The sequence below is a fragment of the Lingula anatina genome, chromosome 4 (assembly GCF_051362555.1).
Source record: "Lingula anatina isolate TDL-2025a chromosome 4, LinAna3.0, whole genome shotgun sequence".
Taxonomy (NCBI): domain Eukaryota; kingdom Metazoa; phylum Brachiopoda; class Lingulata; order Lingulida; family Lingulidae; genus Lingula; species Lingula anatina.
In genome coordinates this window covers 28398219-28415747 of record NC_141770.1, presented here as the reverse complement: position 1 = coordinate 28415747, position 17529 = coordinate 28398219, and the positions used below count along the sequence as shown (strand labels likewise).

Sequence of the window (17529 nt, the reverse complement as noted above, 5' to 3'; positions counted from 1 at the left end):
AGCCTACAAATTCAATCATAGCACAGAATCTGCACTTTTGAGAATTAAAAATTATTTGTTAAGTGGTGTTCACAAACACTCTGCTATGTTATTGGTACTGTTAGATTTGTCTGCTGCGTTTGACACATTAGACCATAATATTTTATTGACATTTCTAGAGCAGAGGTAGGGGTTAGAGATAAGGCCTTAGATCTTTTACGATCCTATCTTGTTGGGAGAATGCATCAAGTTAATATAAATGGTGTGCTTTCTGAGCTCTCACAGCTTTTATTTGGTGTTCCTCAGGGGAGCGTGCTTGGCCCGCTTAAGTTTTGTGTTTACACCTTACCCCTTGGAGCAATTCTGCGTTATCATAAGATAGGTTACCACTTTTATGCCGATGATACCCAGTTGTACACATCTTGTAACATCCATGATCCAGCATTGTCTGTGAACACAATTGTTGATTGCATATCAGACCTCAGAGGTTGGCTCATTTCAAACAAATTGAAGATTAATTATGGAAAAACATAATTTTTAGTCATTACTCAACCCCACAACAAGGGCCTTGCTCACAACTTGCAACTTAAAATTGGAGCTAGTATGGCATTTTCATCCCCCATGTAAAAAATTTAGGAGTATACTTTGATTCTACACTTTCAATGGACAAACAGATCTCCAACATCACAAGGTCTTGTTTATTCAACATTCGGAATATTGGCACCATAAGGAAACATCTGAATCAATAATCTGCTGCTACTGTTATACACTCATTGGTACCGTACTAGGATTAAGAATGTGTACATTTACCCCGTGGACCATTTGAAGATTACGCTGTGATTAATGCGATGGAAAATACAATAGAGAGAGTGTATAATGATAGGGTCGCTAAACGATTGTTGACGGCATATAGTAACTAGCCTAATCCCCTGGTCGCCTGGGTAGCCATGCCCCCTTAGAGTACTTATGTAAACAAACGGTCTCCCGTAGCGAACTATCCTTTTGTTCAACAGCTTCGCGCGTGTAGTTGATTATGTATGTAGTTACACTATAGCTAACTGCATATAAATTTGTGCTAGCTGTTATTTGATTCATTCTGCTGTGTCGGATGTTGTGGATCAGCCCACTGGTTCGTTGACTTATGTTTTTCTGAAGATTGGTGGTGCAGATTTTGAGTGCTTAATTATTTACCCTCCTAACAAGAGAAAGAGGAAGGGAAATAAAAAGAGAGTGTCAAATGAAACGGGTAATGAGTAATACATTACATTTAATAAAGGGACTCGCGGTGGAAGAAACGATAGACTGTTTTGCATCAAGGTATGCCATTATAATCCCACATGACCCATAACATGATCCATAACATGACTCATTGTGTTATGACATTTGTGCCGACTTATATTTTACTCTCGTTCATTTCGAGAAACTATTTCCTTGAATAAAGTTTTGCCTGTATAAATTAACTTTGTGACATGAAGTAATTAATAAAACGCGCCTGTTGAAAAGGGGGCTTTTCGTAACTAATAAAGGTTCACTATTCAGAAAAATATCATCGCCGTTCGTCGCCGCTACCTTCAGGAAAGCGTACCCTCCGCGTGGATCACCGGCATTTTTGATCATCTGACAAATTAGGGCAATTTACGTTTTCGCTAATAATACTGAATTTACTAATATTTTGGACTAAATTCGATGTCAGATTCATAGCAATGACGGAGAGCCGTCAGAGTAACGTACTGTTTAATTTTCTAAACTAATCAAACTAGAACGCGTGGCGATAAAATGTGTCGCTAGATCTTGTAAACACTCAGCGAAATGCACCTAGTGACTATATTCAATGTGCTGTCACTTAATTGCTTTCTCAATTTCATTAATTGACGATAGTAATTGCAGATAACAAGGAAGAGGAAATACTGAAGACAAAACAACGTCGGGTCTTTGTGTGACTTTCTCCCTAAACACTTTTTATGTTGCTGTCAAAGAAAAAGGAGTTTAGATGGCGATTATTTAAACCACTGCTGCTGCTTTTGCAGGTAGATTTCCTCGTTTATCTTTAAATGCTCCCCTCCCCCAGCAGACCCAACTTGATGCTTGTACGTCTTGGTAGCTATAGTACAGATCTTGGTTCAAGTAATGAAAGGTTTAAGCACAAAACGATAATTTGAGGCTATTTTTCATTCAAGACAAAATTAAGTATCTATGGTGTGTGACAATAGGGACTTTATAAAGCTTAATTTGTCCTTAAATATATATTCCAGTAGCATAGGCGAGCGATGTAATTGTGAACCTCAACTTGAGGTATCCCCGATGCGGAGTACAAAAATTAACTTTTTTAAATATCCATTACAACATGCTGTACAATGATATTGAGACTAAAGGGTTTAATGGACTTCTTTGCCTTAAAAGCAATTCATTTCAAAATTAAAAGAAAAAGTTTTTTCGGGGAGCGTGGGTAGACAGTTTACATCAGGTGATTCGTTAAAGTCGAGGAGTGTTTCACTATCAAATGTGTAAATCATATATGTCATAAAACACTATAAAAATTTTTTTGTTACGATCTGCAACATTTGTTCATTTATATAGCAGGGCGAAGTTAAAGCCAGAGGTAAATAGAACCTAATACCGTAATCCTCCTCGTCCATTTATTTAAATCGTATCAAAACGTTTGATACACAATGTTCATTAAATTCATAATTTTGGCGATTTATTAAAACCATATTGGTACATAAAAGTTTAAGATTAGCATAAGTTAAGCAACAACCAGTATGAAGAACAACACCCTTTTTAAATGAGGCAAGACACCCTCTTCACACTGATTATAACCTTGAGAAAGACATTATGCAACTTAAGGTAAAGGAGTTCTTTCATCTCGTGTGTGAATACAACACATTCTTTGTCACTTTTACAAGACAATGGAGGCGAGCAAGTAGAGTAATTACAATACACAATAAAAAGGACATTAGTATAGAAAGCTTACTTCGGGTCAGCCCTTTGCTTGTTCGAATGAAAGAGATAGATATCGCGCCGCGACTCCCTTTATTAAACCTTCGTGTGTTTGTGTAAAAGTGTGAAAGACAGGCAACGGTCTTTAGTCGCTGTTGATATTGTTCGCGATTAATATTGAAGTATAACTCCTTCGCCTGCATGTAAACGTGTTACTTTTCCTCATGTTCTCTATATTTCTTTTAGGTGGTTGAGACAATGGGATGAGATCGATAAAAGTAAAGGTTAATCTAAACAATTAGATGCGATTTTTGTGAAATGACTTATTAAGTGATGTGCATGTACCTAGCATGTTTAAATTCTTGAATTTCTAATTTGTTAAATCTTTCATACACGGCCTCATATATGTATTACTCTCAGGCCTTCGACATTATTGTGTTACACGGGACTCCTGGAAACCTGAAGCACAGGTCTACGGAGTCTTGTTATCCTTCATGCAGTTTTATGGCTGGGATGAACACTGCGAAGTAGAAACAGGCTTTACTTAGCTTTACTTGATGCACGACAGTTTAAACAAAACCAGTCTGCAAGGCTTGCTTTGATTTGGCGTTAACCTTACACTGGTTTAAAAAGAACAAATATAAATATGTTCGATGGATTAAATGCCGGCTTTGTTATATTTTAACTAAATGCGTTCATTTGCACAGTTACACAGATAATATTTTTAAGTTGTCTGTCGTTCAGCACGCATTATAGGCGAGTAGCTAAATAGTGACGGTGATCAATCCAAGCTCAATCTTGGCAAGTATCGTTTACAAAATAGATCATGTTGAATAAACTTAATTACGCTTTAATAAATAATCAACACATGGTTCGGTTATTGTCACTTGAAAGCTTTCGATCAAAGACGTTCAATGAAATCACAAATCATTTGACGATTAAAAAATGGACATGTTCAAGGGGCAGTTTTTGTTTCAGATAAAGGGACTTCAGGTTCAGGTAGAGGGTTCAGTTACGTGTTTCATCGGATGATAGCATCACGCCCTAGGTCTAAGTGAGTTGAATAGAAACTTTTTATCCAAACATCCTATTCCTAACTACTGAGTTAGGACAAAGGTCTAGTAACATGCACTGTGCAATTACTATTAATGGATCAGACGCATACTTGATTGTTTTTCCTCTGGTGTCGCACGTATGTATCCTTTCTTGAGTGATCTAAAACAAGTCGCTAGTGTACCATGTTTCTCACTGTAGCAAAATACGTTCGACATGGTGTTTCTGAACGGCAGCCGGAGACACAGTAATTGTATAGGCATGCTTTAAGCTTGTTCGAGAGACAATAACAGTCGGGTTTAACAATAGATAGCGACCATAGTAAGACCCCCTCCTATTTAACTGGTGATTTACACTTTTAATTGACCGTACTTTCGTATATTGTATGATCATACAGCCAGACTTCCCCCTGTTTCACGTTGTAGTTGGATTGTCATTGCGCCTATGTCAATGCACCTCATTTAATTTCAATATTATAATATAAGCATAATATAAGTAATATGTTATTTCCTTATTCCTCTTTCATTATCATTCATGTTTTATAAATACTTGAACGCTTGAATGCAGATATTTCAAATTAAAACGTAAGTACATAAATAAATTATACATTTATAAATTAATGCAATAGGAATTTTTTGAGACAGATTGATGCTGACGCTCATGCATTTCAACCAAACAAACAATAATTAGTTCAATTTTTGACTGCGGAAATTTCATATAGGATGAAATAACTGATAACAAACTATTTAACTAGCAGTTTGTTAGCAACACTAAAAACCAGCTGCGCGTGCCAAACTAGTGAACAAAAGGACAGTTCGCTTCGCGTGGCACGCCTTAGCATGGGTTTAGCCTCTTCAAGCTATAATCCTATCGTCGCAACAAACAATAGGGACCTTCTGGCTGATGTATCCTGCTGTTAATTACACCTAGTTACAGCGGATTGTCACGCTCGCGCTGGGCCACAGAAACCGGCGTCATGGGGTTCACTCGTATTAAGTATTGTGTTTGTGCGTTCGAATTTTGAAGGGATTTATACGGCCCTCCATTGTTTGTCCGCCCCCTTCTATTCACAAGATAGGGATTAAAACATTTCGAACGTGGTTACACCGGTGTACAACGGAAACAAAATTATTCCGACCACTGTATGTCGAACATATTTTGCTACAGTGAGAAACATCCCGCAAGAAAATGCAGTAGTATCGAAGTAGCAAAGAAGCATTAACGCAGTAGTAGTGTGGAGCATATTTGAATTAGAAATGCAGTATAGCCTACTGCAATTCTACTTCAAAAATTACATAGGGTTGTACAGAGGAGGAGCATTAATGCAGTAGATTAGCAGCATGATAGAAGCATGTTTCAAATATGCTAATTAGCTCCCACATCGAAGCAGATTTGAAGCATGTTTGCAGTATGATTGCAGTAGTCTACTGCGCTGGAGTATCTACTTCGTTTTTGTGCGGGTATTCACTATATATATTCCGTCAGCAATCGTTTAGCGACCCTATCATTATCACACTCCCTCTATTGTATTTTATGTCGTTGTAATCACCGTCTAATCTTCAAATGGCACACGGAGAAAATATACACAAACTTAATACTAGGACGATATGGGGCCACAGCCACGAGATGAGATAATGATCATACCCCTTACTCATGTAGAACGTTTTATGATATTAAGCAACTTGACAGCAAAAAGCGTCTATGTTTTTCCAGTGGTAGACACCTGAACAACCACAGTTATTTAGGCAGGAGTGACGTTAGAAGAACAACGATCACCGCAGTGGTCCGTCTTCAACGATTATGATGGTATATCAGATTTCCCGAGCGGACACCAGGCAGTCAACGACTTAACAATGAAATGGCAGAAGTGATGGGCACGTAAAGGTTTGGAGGAAAGTTGATGCGAAGCTTTTTTTCCAAATTATCTGCCACAGGTGGACAGGGCTCATCGAATAGCAGTTATGTTGTATCGTGTGTATTGGCTACCATTGGGTGGGTGAGTTGGTAGTGAACAATGCAACTGAAACCTTAAATATTCATTAGTTGCACAATTGTTAAAATTTAATGAAACAAATACTTCAAGAAGCTGAATAAAAGCGCAAGCATTGGGTACTGACGTGTTTATTTGCATTAGAGTGATATTTCTGGTTAGTGGATTGTATCACCTTGCCTCATACTTGCCCACTTCTTTACCCCGACTGTGGCCCAGAAGTGAAAAAATGTATTACGGGAAAAAATTAATGGTAATTATATTCCTCTATTGGATTTGGCGGCCATCTTGTGAAACCATGCATATCCATAATTTCAAAAGTTGCACACAACACGGTAACTATGACAGAAAAAAAAGTGTGTAATGAGCTCCACAGTATGTCTAAAAGTGAAATAATTGAATACACTGTAGGGAGAAGTGTTATTTTTCTAACTTTGTATTTATTAAAAATAAAGAGATGCATATAAACAGGTATTTAGTAGGGGTAAAGCAGTGATAAGAGGCAAGATTATACATGCCAGAGTGTTAATGTTCATGGTACATTTAACTCTGGATTAATCACGTTTAACATACAGGCATTTATGGTTTTGTAACTAAGATACTTTGAAAACTTCAAGGCAGTGCAAGAGGAAAAGAACGTGTTGCTATATTGTCCAGGTGGACCCTTATTATGATTTGGTAATATGTTCTTATGGCAAACACAAGACACCAGCATCTTCCGAGTGTGTACAGTAATGCGATCCCCATCCTCCGTGGGGACAGTCTTTTAGGGATCCTTCACTACCAGTACAAGCCACTTCGGCCACATGAATTGCTCCCCAACCTGGGCCAAACCTAGTCTACTGCGCTGGAGTATCTACTTCGTTTTCGTGCGGGATGGTACACTAGCGACTTGTTTTAGATCACTCAAGAAAGGATGCATACTTGCGACACCAGAGGAAAAACAATCAAGTATGCATCTGATCCTTTAATAGCAATTGCACAGTGCATGTAACAAGACCTTTGTCCTAACTCAGTAGTTAGGAATAGGATGTTTGGATAAAAAGCTTCTATTCAACTCGCTTAGACCTAGGGCGTGATGCTATCATCCGATGAAACACGTAACTGAACCCTCTACCTGTACCTGAAGTCCCTTTAGCTGAAACAAAAACTGCCCCTTGAACATGTCCATTTTTTAATCGTCAATTTGTGATTTCATTGAACGTCTTTGATCGAAAGCTTTCAAGTGACAATTACCGAACCATGTGTTGATTATTTATTAAAGCGTAATTAAGTTTATTCAACATGATCTATTTTGTAAACGATACTTGCCAAGATTGAGCTTGGATTGATCACCGTCACTATTTAGCTACTCGCCTATAATGCGTGCTGAACGACAGACAACTTAAAAATATTATCTGTGTAACTGTGCAAATGAACGCATTTAGTTAAAATATAACGAAGCCGGCATTTAATCCATCGAACATATTTATATTTGTTCTTTTAAACCCAGTGTAAGGTTAACGCCAAATCAAAGCAAGCCTTGCAGACTGGTTTTGTTTAAACTGTCGTGCATCAAGTAAAGCTAAGTAAAGCCTGTTTCTACTTCGCAGTGTTCATCCCAGCCATATATAAAACTGCATGAAGGATAACAAGACTCCGTAGACCTAGCTACAGGTGCTTCAGGTTTCCAGGAGTCCCGTGTAACACAATAATATCGAAGGCCTGAGAGTAATACATATATGAGGCCGTGTATGAAAGATTTAACAAATTAGAAATTCAAGAATTTAAACATGCTTGGTACATGCACATCACTTAATAAGTCATTTCACAAAAATCGCATCTAATATTGTGTTTATGTTTAAATAATCGCTATCTAGACTTCTTTTTCTTTGACAGCAACATAAAAAGTGTTTAGGGAGAAAGTCACACAAAGACCCGACGTTGTTTTGTCTTCAGCATTTCCTCTTCCTTGTTATCTGCAATTACTATCGTCAATTAATGAAATCGAGAAAGCAATTAAGTGACGGCACATTGAATATAGTCACTAGGTGCATTTCGCTGAGTGCTTACAAGATCTAGCGACACATTTTATCGCCACGCGTTCTAGTTTGATTAGTTTAGAAAATTAAACAGTTACTCTGGGGGCTCTCCGTCATTGCTATGAATCTGACATCGAATTTAGTCCAAAATATTAGTAAATTCAGAATTATTAGCTAAAACGTAAATTGCCCTAATTTATCAGATAATCAAAAATGCCGGTGATCCACGCGGAGGGTACGCTTTCCTGAAGGTAGCAGCGACGAACGGCGACGATATTTTTCTGAATAGTGAACCTTTATTAGTTACGAAAAGCCCCCTTTTCAACAGGCGCGTTTTCTTAATTACTTCATGTCACAAAGTTAATTTATACAGGCAAAACTTTATTCAAGGAAATAGTTTCACGAAATGAACGAGAGTAAAATATAAGTCGGCACAAATATAAGGCATACAACATTGAGTCATGTTATGGATCATGTTATGGGCCATGTCGGATTATAATGGCATACCTTGATGCAAGACAGTCTATCGTTTCTTCCACCGCGAGTCCCTTTATTTAATGTAATGTATTACTCATTACCCGTTTCATTTGACACTCTCTCTTTTTATCTCCCTTCCCCTTTCTCTTGTTAGAAGGAGGGTAAATAATTAAGCACTCAAAATCTGCACCACCAAACTTCAGAAAAACATAAGTCGACGAACCAGTGGGCTGATCCACAACATCCGACACAGCAGAATGAATCAAATAACAGCTAGCACAAATTTATATGCAGTTAGCTATAGTGTCACTACATACATAATCAGCTGCACGCGCGAAGCTGTGGAACAAAAGGATAGTTCGCTACGGGAGACCGTTTGTTTACATAAGTACTCTAAGGGGGCGTGGCTACCCAGGCGACCAGGGGATTAGGCTAGTTACTATATGCCGTCAACAATCGTTTAGCGACCCTATCATTATACACTCTCTCTATTGTATTTTCCACCGCATTAATCGCAGTGTAATCTTCAAATGGTCCACGGGGTAAATGTACACATTCTTAATCCAAGTACGGTACTTAAGCGTATGCGCACAATTTATGTAAAACTGCAGTTTAGAGAGCTTGTTAAATGTAACTGTACACATTTAATGCTCAATAAATTATTATTATTATTATTATTATTATTATTATTATTATTATAAATCATTCACCACTGGACAAAAATGGTAAATCATTCACCATCGGACATAAACGGTAAAACTTCTAAAGCATCAATAAAAACGTGACCCATCCTCACCCTTCTGCTTTCTGGTCGATGTTTCTTCTTCTATTATTATTGAAGACATGGTGAGACGGTGGTTCTGAATGACTGTGACTTTTCACTTTATTTATATTACAACTGCTGTTAAAACATGATTCCTGTTAATTTTACATAATCCAAATTTATCATATTGCTCTACCCCTGCACGGAACTTAATTATCTTGTTATTCTCATTAAAGTAAGATAAAGTTAATATATGTTTTAAAGTTGTACTCCTACAGTAAATAGTATATACGAAGATAGGATAATATTAAATTATTATTTTCTCGTATAAATAAATCTCTCTCTAGACTAAAACTGATTTTATTGTTGCCACTATAATGACTATTATGGACATCGTAAATTGACAAATTTAGTACAGTATGATAGCTTGCTAAAAATAAAAAATAAAATAAAAAAAAAAAATTAGACGGCGTTCTCATAAACTTATCGTACAAGCAGGATATACCTATCTCAGTGGGGATTCTTGCTAAGGTGCAGTCAATGTAACTAGTTTAATTGTCTGGCAAAAGAAAATGAAAAGCATCATTGGTCACAGAGTATTCCCGACCTTACCCAAGTACTATAAGTTACGAGCGGTGTGCCAGACAAACTGAACGTAATTTAGCGAGAATCATCAAGGAGTTAGATCGTTCCTGCTGGTAAGATAAATTGTGGTCCCTTATAATAATAAAAAAAACACTAACTTGTAACCAAGCATTCTGCAGACCACACGAGCGCCGTTGTCATCCCAGCCTTCATCACAGACAGTGCCCCATTCACCGTTGTATAACACCTCAACTCTTCCCTCACTGGCACGAGAACCGCCCACCAGTCTCACTTCAACTGCAAGGAATTCCGGATAACGATCAGCAAAGTTTTATAAAGTTTAAAGTTTATTTCACTGTAACATATGCATCCACTTGTGTGGATGAAAATGACAGTAAGAATACAATTTTTGTGAATATGTTATTAAACAATCACAATGAGTAAGAATATTTACTTATTTACTATTTAAAAAAAGATATAAGGACTAACCATTTGCCCAATGCTAATATCATTTAAACACCATTATGATACCTCCATGGCAAAAATAATGTAAATGCCATTTTGTAGCATAACTAAATTTTGTAAATGAAGAAAACAATCTGTTCACCCACCAAGCCCTGCTGCATAACATCTGACACCAGCATCCTCAGAGTGATTGCAGTTGTGTGCCCTCCAACCGTTGTGTCTGCAATCTTTGATAGATGCTTCGTTCCCAGAGCAGGCGACGTTATCCATTAGAATGGAACCAGTACCTTGACCAAAATGAGCGCCGGAAAAGGATACGGAATACTTGGGTCTGGAATTTTTAAGCCACATTACATTAGTGGACATTAGCAGATTTTTTTAAAGAAATGGGTAACATTCTTTATGATTAAATGAGTAGCAAAAGAAACATAAAATAAACAGCGTTCTTACTTGTAACCAAGCATTCTGCAGACCACACGAGCATCGTTTTCATCCCAGTTGCTATCACAGACAGTGCCCCATTCACCGTTACGGTACACCTCAACTCTTCCCTCACCGGCATGATGACCACCCACCAAACTTACTTCAACTGCAAGGAATTGTGGATAACGATGGGCAGAGTTTTAAATAAGCACTATTCATTTGCTAACGCATTGTTTTACACAGAATGGGATGAAAAATCGTGTCCAATACGAAAATAAATTAAACACCATTATGATACTCCCTCGAGTTCATGGCAAAAACAATGTAAATGTCATTTTGTAGCATGACTAGGATTTGTAAATTAAGAAAACACTTTGTCCACCCACCAGGTACTCTAGGGATACATCTGACACCAGCATCCTCAGAGTGATCACAGTTGTGTGACCTCCACCCGTTGTGTCTGCAATCTTTGATAGATGCTTCGTTCCCAGAGCAGGCGACGTTATCCAGTAGAATAGAACCAGCACCTCGACCGAAATGAGCGCGGGAAAAGGATACGGAATACTTGGGTCTAGAATTTGTAAGCCACATCAAATTAGTTGACATTTGCATATTTTTTTAGAAATGGGTAACATTATTTATGATTAAATGAGTAGCAAAAGAAACATAAAATAAACGGTGTGCTTACTTGTAACCAAGCATTCTGCAGACCACACGAGCATCGTTGTCATCCCAGCCGTCATCACAGACAGTGCCCCATTCTCCGTTGTAGAACACCTCAACTCTTCCCTCACTGACACGAGAACTACCCACCAGTCTCACTTCAACTTCAAGGAATTATGGATGGAAATCAGCAAATTTTTATATAAGCACTAACAATTTCATAACATCTTGCTGACAACTACTTGTTATTATGGGATGTGACCTACATAAGAGGATTGTGGGAAATGACACAATTACAAAGAGTCATGTGCGTTACCATTTTCCTGCTATACTTGTAACTTTATATCTATTTTCCCTTAAATCTTATTATAGAAAATCACTTTATTTAATGAGAAAGGATCAAAATCTCTAAAATAATCATCATGCCTACATATATAACCCTCATTAGTGGAACACAAAATGTAATAATGATAATTTAATGTTGGTGGCCATATTGGATTAAGCAGTCATTTTGATGTTAACTGGTAGGTTTTTTAACATTTGGAAACACAGCATTCTTTAAACCAGTGTATGGAGAGCAATATACTCTGTTACATGGTGTTGTCTAGCATGAAATTTGTTTGAATTTGACTTTTGATATCGCCAGCATAGAATGTATGAATAAGGTAATGCCAAATAATTTGCATTTTTCATATTGAGACCTCAATGAATAATAATAATAATAATCAATAGATATCAATGTAAAGGTGAATTCCGACTGCACATTTAAGTTTTTACTTATTTTTATGTCAATACAATGTTTTAGTCTTATAAAAACACTACCCAAATTTAACTAAATGCCATACGGAAATGAAAATATGTCTATATTGTATAATCCAATCAATAATAATTATGTGGACATAACATTTTGATTTTAAATGTAAAGATTGGGATAAAAAAAGAAAATTTGACCAATTTTTTTTTTATTGACAATGGCGGCCATCTTGAAAACGGCGGCCATCTTAAAATTCTGGAGTTTTTTTTAGTCCGTTATCTCTCTCACCACAAACAGTGAAATGGTCATATGATACACGATGCTTTAGGTTTCTTTATGAATGATTTATATATATATATATATATATATATATATATATATATATATATATATATATATATATATATATATATATATAATAATAATAATAAGCGTCCATATCGGATAGGCATTTGCCATTTACACATCATGGCCAACTTAGACCAGGTCTGTGTATGAAGGGGACATTAAACAATCTTAAATTAAGCACTTTTTGGAGATTTGCCGCTTCAATGCCCTAATTTAGCTAATTAAGCTAATTTTTTAACCTGTGGGTCTCGTTTTACATAATAAACTTACATTTATGTTAAAAAAAACATATGGCACTTTTGTGGAACAGGACTCTTTTTTCCCACAGTTGTGATTTTTAAAGAAGGACAGAATTTTTTTTTTTTTTTTTTTTTTTTTTTTTTTTTTTTTTTTTTTTTTTTTTTTTTGTAGTCCGATAGTGTATTTTCTTAAATACAACTCGCCGAAAGCGATACTTCAATACGTACACTAGTGACCTACAGGTATTTACAGCGCATTGAATGCACGGGTTCTCACCTGTGAAAACCGCTCGTATGGAGGAAGGCTGGGAATAGCCAAATCGAGGCCACTTCGAGGTGACGTCACAAACTTGTCCAACACTGTCTGTGACTGAGTTGGTAGGAAGATTCACGTGACGGACTATAATCTGGACAACGTAGATGATGAAAGTAAAGAGGCGAGCACGGAAGCGTCCGAAGCCTGACACAGTCGGTGCTTCCGTACCAATTTGAACCCTTTCAGTCAGACTCTGAAGACGAGAGAGACCGCGGTGACACAGGTGTCACTTCAAGTTTACGAGTTCTATATTTACTTCCTTAGTGGTAAGTAATATAACATTAGAATTATTATACAAAATACTTCAGGAACAGGAGCAAAACGTAACATAATGAATTAAGTGAGTAATGTAAATTATGTCTGCAGGTCAGACATACGTATGTGTCATGTGCTACCTAATTTACCGGCGTTTTTATATTATATATATATATATATATATATATATATATATATATATATATATATATTTATAGAAAAGCGGTGTTTGTTGTATCACCATGCACCCAGGATTTGATCAGGGCTGTCTAAATACCTATGCGTTGGAAATCGCATACTTTCAGCATAGAAAGTAGTAATTCAAGTAAATCATACAGTAAATCAGGCATATGGTACATGTAAACATATTCAATCAGTTACTCAAGCAATACTACCATCAGCACAATTCTGAAATACTCTAAATCTTTGTCTTATATTTTATTGAAATGTATACATTACTTTTAATTCACCCGAATGGAATATGGTTTTATTTTCATTTATTGTCATGAAACTTACTGGGCGATTGTATTATATTCTTTCAGAAAATATTTTAACATAGCTTATCGCCAAGTGGTGTGGCGGTTCAGATTTGTTTGGGGGCAAAGAATGCAGCCCCCCCCCCCCCCCCCCCCATCTGCTTGTTCAGTGATTAAGATTAGAAGCATGCTAACATCAAGTGGATATCACACAGAGTTAAAATTGCCTAATTTGGACTTACTTCTATTCCATTATTGTGCACGAGGACTGAAGTGACGTAGAGTTGATCTTGTATAAATAAGTATTTAATCATCAAAGAATAAAACACACACACACACATATATATATATATAGTAGTAATAATTTTGTTTCCGTTGTACACCGATTTTACAACGTTCAAAATGTTTTAATCCCTATCTTGTGAATAGAAGGGGGCGGACAAACAATGGAGGGCAGTATAAATCCCTTCAAAATTCGAACGCACAAACACAATAGCTTAGGTGGAATAACACAATACTTAAGACGAGTGAACCCCATGACGCCGGTTTCTGTGGTCCAGGGATTAGGCTAGTTACTATATGCCGTCAACAATCGTTTAGCGACCCTATCATTATACACTCTTGCTATTGTGTTTTCCACCGCATTAATCGCAGTGTAATCTTCAAATGGTCCACGGGGTTAATATACACATTCTTAAAACTGGTACGATATATATATATATATATATATATATATATATATATATATATATATATATATATATATGCACATTTATCACAAGTGTCAGATAGAAATCTTCATAGTTAAATCTTGTCCTTCTTTTCCATTATATTAACTCAGTTTTATTTTCCCACACTACTTTTATGGGATAAGATAAAAGAAGTTCACATTGAATTTATATGGTTGTCTCACAGTACACATTTCATTTGATAGTTTATTGCACAATGATTTTAGACTTCATGACATATGAATTAAGGCATGAACTCTGGGTTTCACATAGTACAAATGCATATAAATATTCATCTCATGTAAAAGGTTTTCATGTTTTGCTTTCATAAATTGAAGTGCTTGAAAATTAATTATGAGCAGATTCTCTCCATTTGGTGCCTCTGTGGACCCTATAACATTTTGGTTCTAAGTCAAATATAGATAGAATTTTTCAAAGCTTGCAATAGAGTTGCCCTTCTCTTGTTAAATCAAGACATAGTCTCACAAAATTGTGGTCTCTTGTACTGTGTTGTCAAAGGGGTTGGGGCTATTCCCACCAGAGATATGTCACTGAATTTTCTTCAACGGTCTTGACCAGACAATTCAGCAGTCAGTGGACAAAACCTAAAACGATGTGACCAGAATATTCTGCATGTGACATATTGCATTTATGTCTGTCTGGACATCTGTGGCAATAATTATAATGATAACAATAATAATAATAATCAATACATACGTCAATTGTCATAAGTACACAAAATGAAAGAATATAAAATGAAGATATCCCACCTTTACATTGAAGTTTAAGCTTTGACTGAACAGCAACTGATCTTGGCACCTTCATTCCCCTCAGCTGGGTCCCTCTTGTTACTAGTATCTGAAAATATAAGAACAACATTCTACGTATATGTGGACAGACTTAGTAACACAATTAAAATCTTTACTAATAAAATACACTCGCACACAGAAGTAATATAAAGGTAAGGTAAAAAGAAAATCTGAACAAGTGATTTAAAAAATCTCCACAGCTTCTGCCCTTTACTGGTATACTAAATGTCATCAGTAAGTTTCAAATCTTATAAACTTATCATAACTATAAAAGTAATGGAAGTACTTATGGAAGACTGCATTCTCATTACAATGTATGATACCTTGTGCCTCTGTATGATGAATATCTTGGTATGCAGGCGAGTGATCGTAACTATCTCTATTAGCAACATTTTAGCATAGCAACATATCCGCATCCTCTTCGACGGCAGATCAAAATCTTTACGTGGCACGCGAATAAAACTAACCATTGTCTTCTCTATTTCGTCAATAGAGCTACTCGTATTGTTGCGTCCATGCGCCACACAATAGCGTCATTTGCCTCTCTTCAACTTGTTTCAGTTAGAATGATGAGAAATACAATACTCTTCAAGCTTCCGAGTTATTCAGCTGCATGTCGGTGAAACGAGTACACCAAATACGTTACGTCATTTCCGTTTCAGCGAGTGTTATGCAGTCGCGTTCAGGTAAGTTGTTTTGCATTATTGTCAATTACACCGCATCAGGAAACGGAATTCCCCGGACTCGAATATTTAAAAATTACTCATTAGGACTACATAAAAAACGTATGTAAATTCCGTCCTTCTTTAAGAACCCAGAGGCTTCATTATACTTGCAGGTTCAAAGAAACCTGTCCCCATCGTAACCAGCTTTGCATTCACAATAAAGTTTATATTCTGAATCACAATTACATTTTTATTCAGTCAGCTCATGTTAAGGTTATAAAAGCAAACAGCGTTTGCCCCACAAGTCGCTGTAAAGAATTAAAACGTTTTAAATTGGCGTCATCTCACAGATTTCTTCACGTTTTTAACTCCTACTGATATCTTAATGTTTGACCAGTGTCGCCATATCACTCACTTACATGAATTGCCACATGAAATGCGATATCATATTCAATTATGGAAGGGCTGATATCAGTCGGTATATTAAATTAAGGCGGGTAGACTGCATGCTGCTAGGCGTTTACCGCTACTAAATTCATCAGTTGGGTCAAATAGAATAGCAATCTTTGTATATCATGCATCAGATAACACCAAAGTACACATAATTAACCAGACACATAACTATGAATATATCTAGTGAAAATTCAGTTTGCGACCTTGACAGAGGGTGACGTGCTTCCATTAGGATAGATGAATAAACTATATCAAATGCAGACATCAGACCGCATATAAAGCCGGAGGACTAACAAGATTTTTGATAATGCAGGTTAGTGTGAAAATAAAATGCGTAAAAATAAGCCGTATGCTTACAGCGGCTGACGGGACTTATAACCAGATATTAAATTTATAAAATTACATTATTGCTTTGTTTTAAGATTCCAGATTTGAAGTTTGCCTGATCTCTCCAGATTTCGTCACTTCCGGGAACATGTAGGATATTTAGAAATGTTTAGGCCGGCTAATGAACAGTGACTACATGTACATCTGTCAACATGGTTTCCCGTTGTGCTGTTGGCAAAAAAGATGGCATTTTTTATAGGCCATTTGTCTGCAATGGTGTAAACCCTTAAATCCAAACTCATAAGTGGCCATGGCCATAACCAATATGTCATTGTGGATAATTGTGAATAACAACTCTTCGTTTTGGCCAAAAAAGGATTTTACCGGGGTAACAAACACATTTTCTATATTGGCAATATTTCATTAATCTATTCCGACATTCAAAATTAGTTCCTATTTTTTTTTTTTTTTTTTTTTTTTTGTAATGTTCTCTTAAGATATTGTAAGAGTGTAGCCATCTATGAAGATTACGTGATGTGATGGCTAGCACAAATAATTGCGTCTTGGTGGTAAAAATGTATTATATTTCTATGAGTTGTTTACAATGTATTTATTGAGAAATATGGATATCATACAAACAGTTATTATCCCTTTTAAGTAGGGTAAGTAAAGGCTGCGCTTCCAACCGTCTGGCAACCCCTTTGCAACCAAAGTCGCAAGGAGGTTGCCATAGGTTTTAAAGTGGTCGCATAAGGAGCTAACAGGTCGCCTGCGATCGTTGACAGATGAAGGCCATTTTTCGT

The 17529-nt window shown here is 36.5% G+C and overlaps 1 protein-coding gene across 1 annotated transcript; it reads right to left on the bottom strand.

Annotated features, from left to right (window-relative positions):
• Positions 1-9766: 9766 nt before the first annotated feature.
• LOC106160096 (neurotrypsin-like) lies at positions 9767-11663 on the bottom strand. Its single transcript, XM_087011516.1, has 7 exons — positions 11654-11663; positions 11382-11520; positions 11080-11264; positions 10721-10859; positions 10417-10601; positions 9964-10102; positions 9767-9779 (listed from the first exon to the last, which is right to left on the bottom strand). Exons 1-7 carry the CDS (start codon positions 11661-11663, stop codon positions 9767-9769), a joined length of 810 nt encoding a protein of 269 aa, XP_086867642.1.
• Positions 11664-17529: the final 5866 nt, after the last annotated feature.

Excerpts from the sequence above, each read along its gene's own strand:
- LOC106160096 (XM_087011516.1), bottom strand. Across the intron at positions 10,602-10,720 it reads TGCAGAATGCTTGGTTACAA|ACCCAAGTATTCCGTATCCT; the intron begins GTAAGAACGCTG and ends TAAAAATTCCAG. Across the intron at positions 10,103-10,416 it reads ATGTTATGCAGCAGGGCTTG|TTGAAGTGAGACTGGTGGGC; the intron begins GTGGGTGAACAG and ends AATTCCTTGCAG.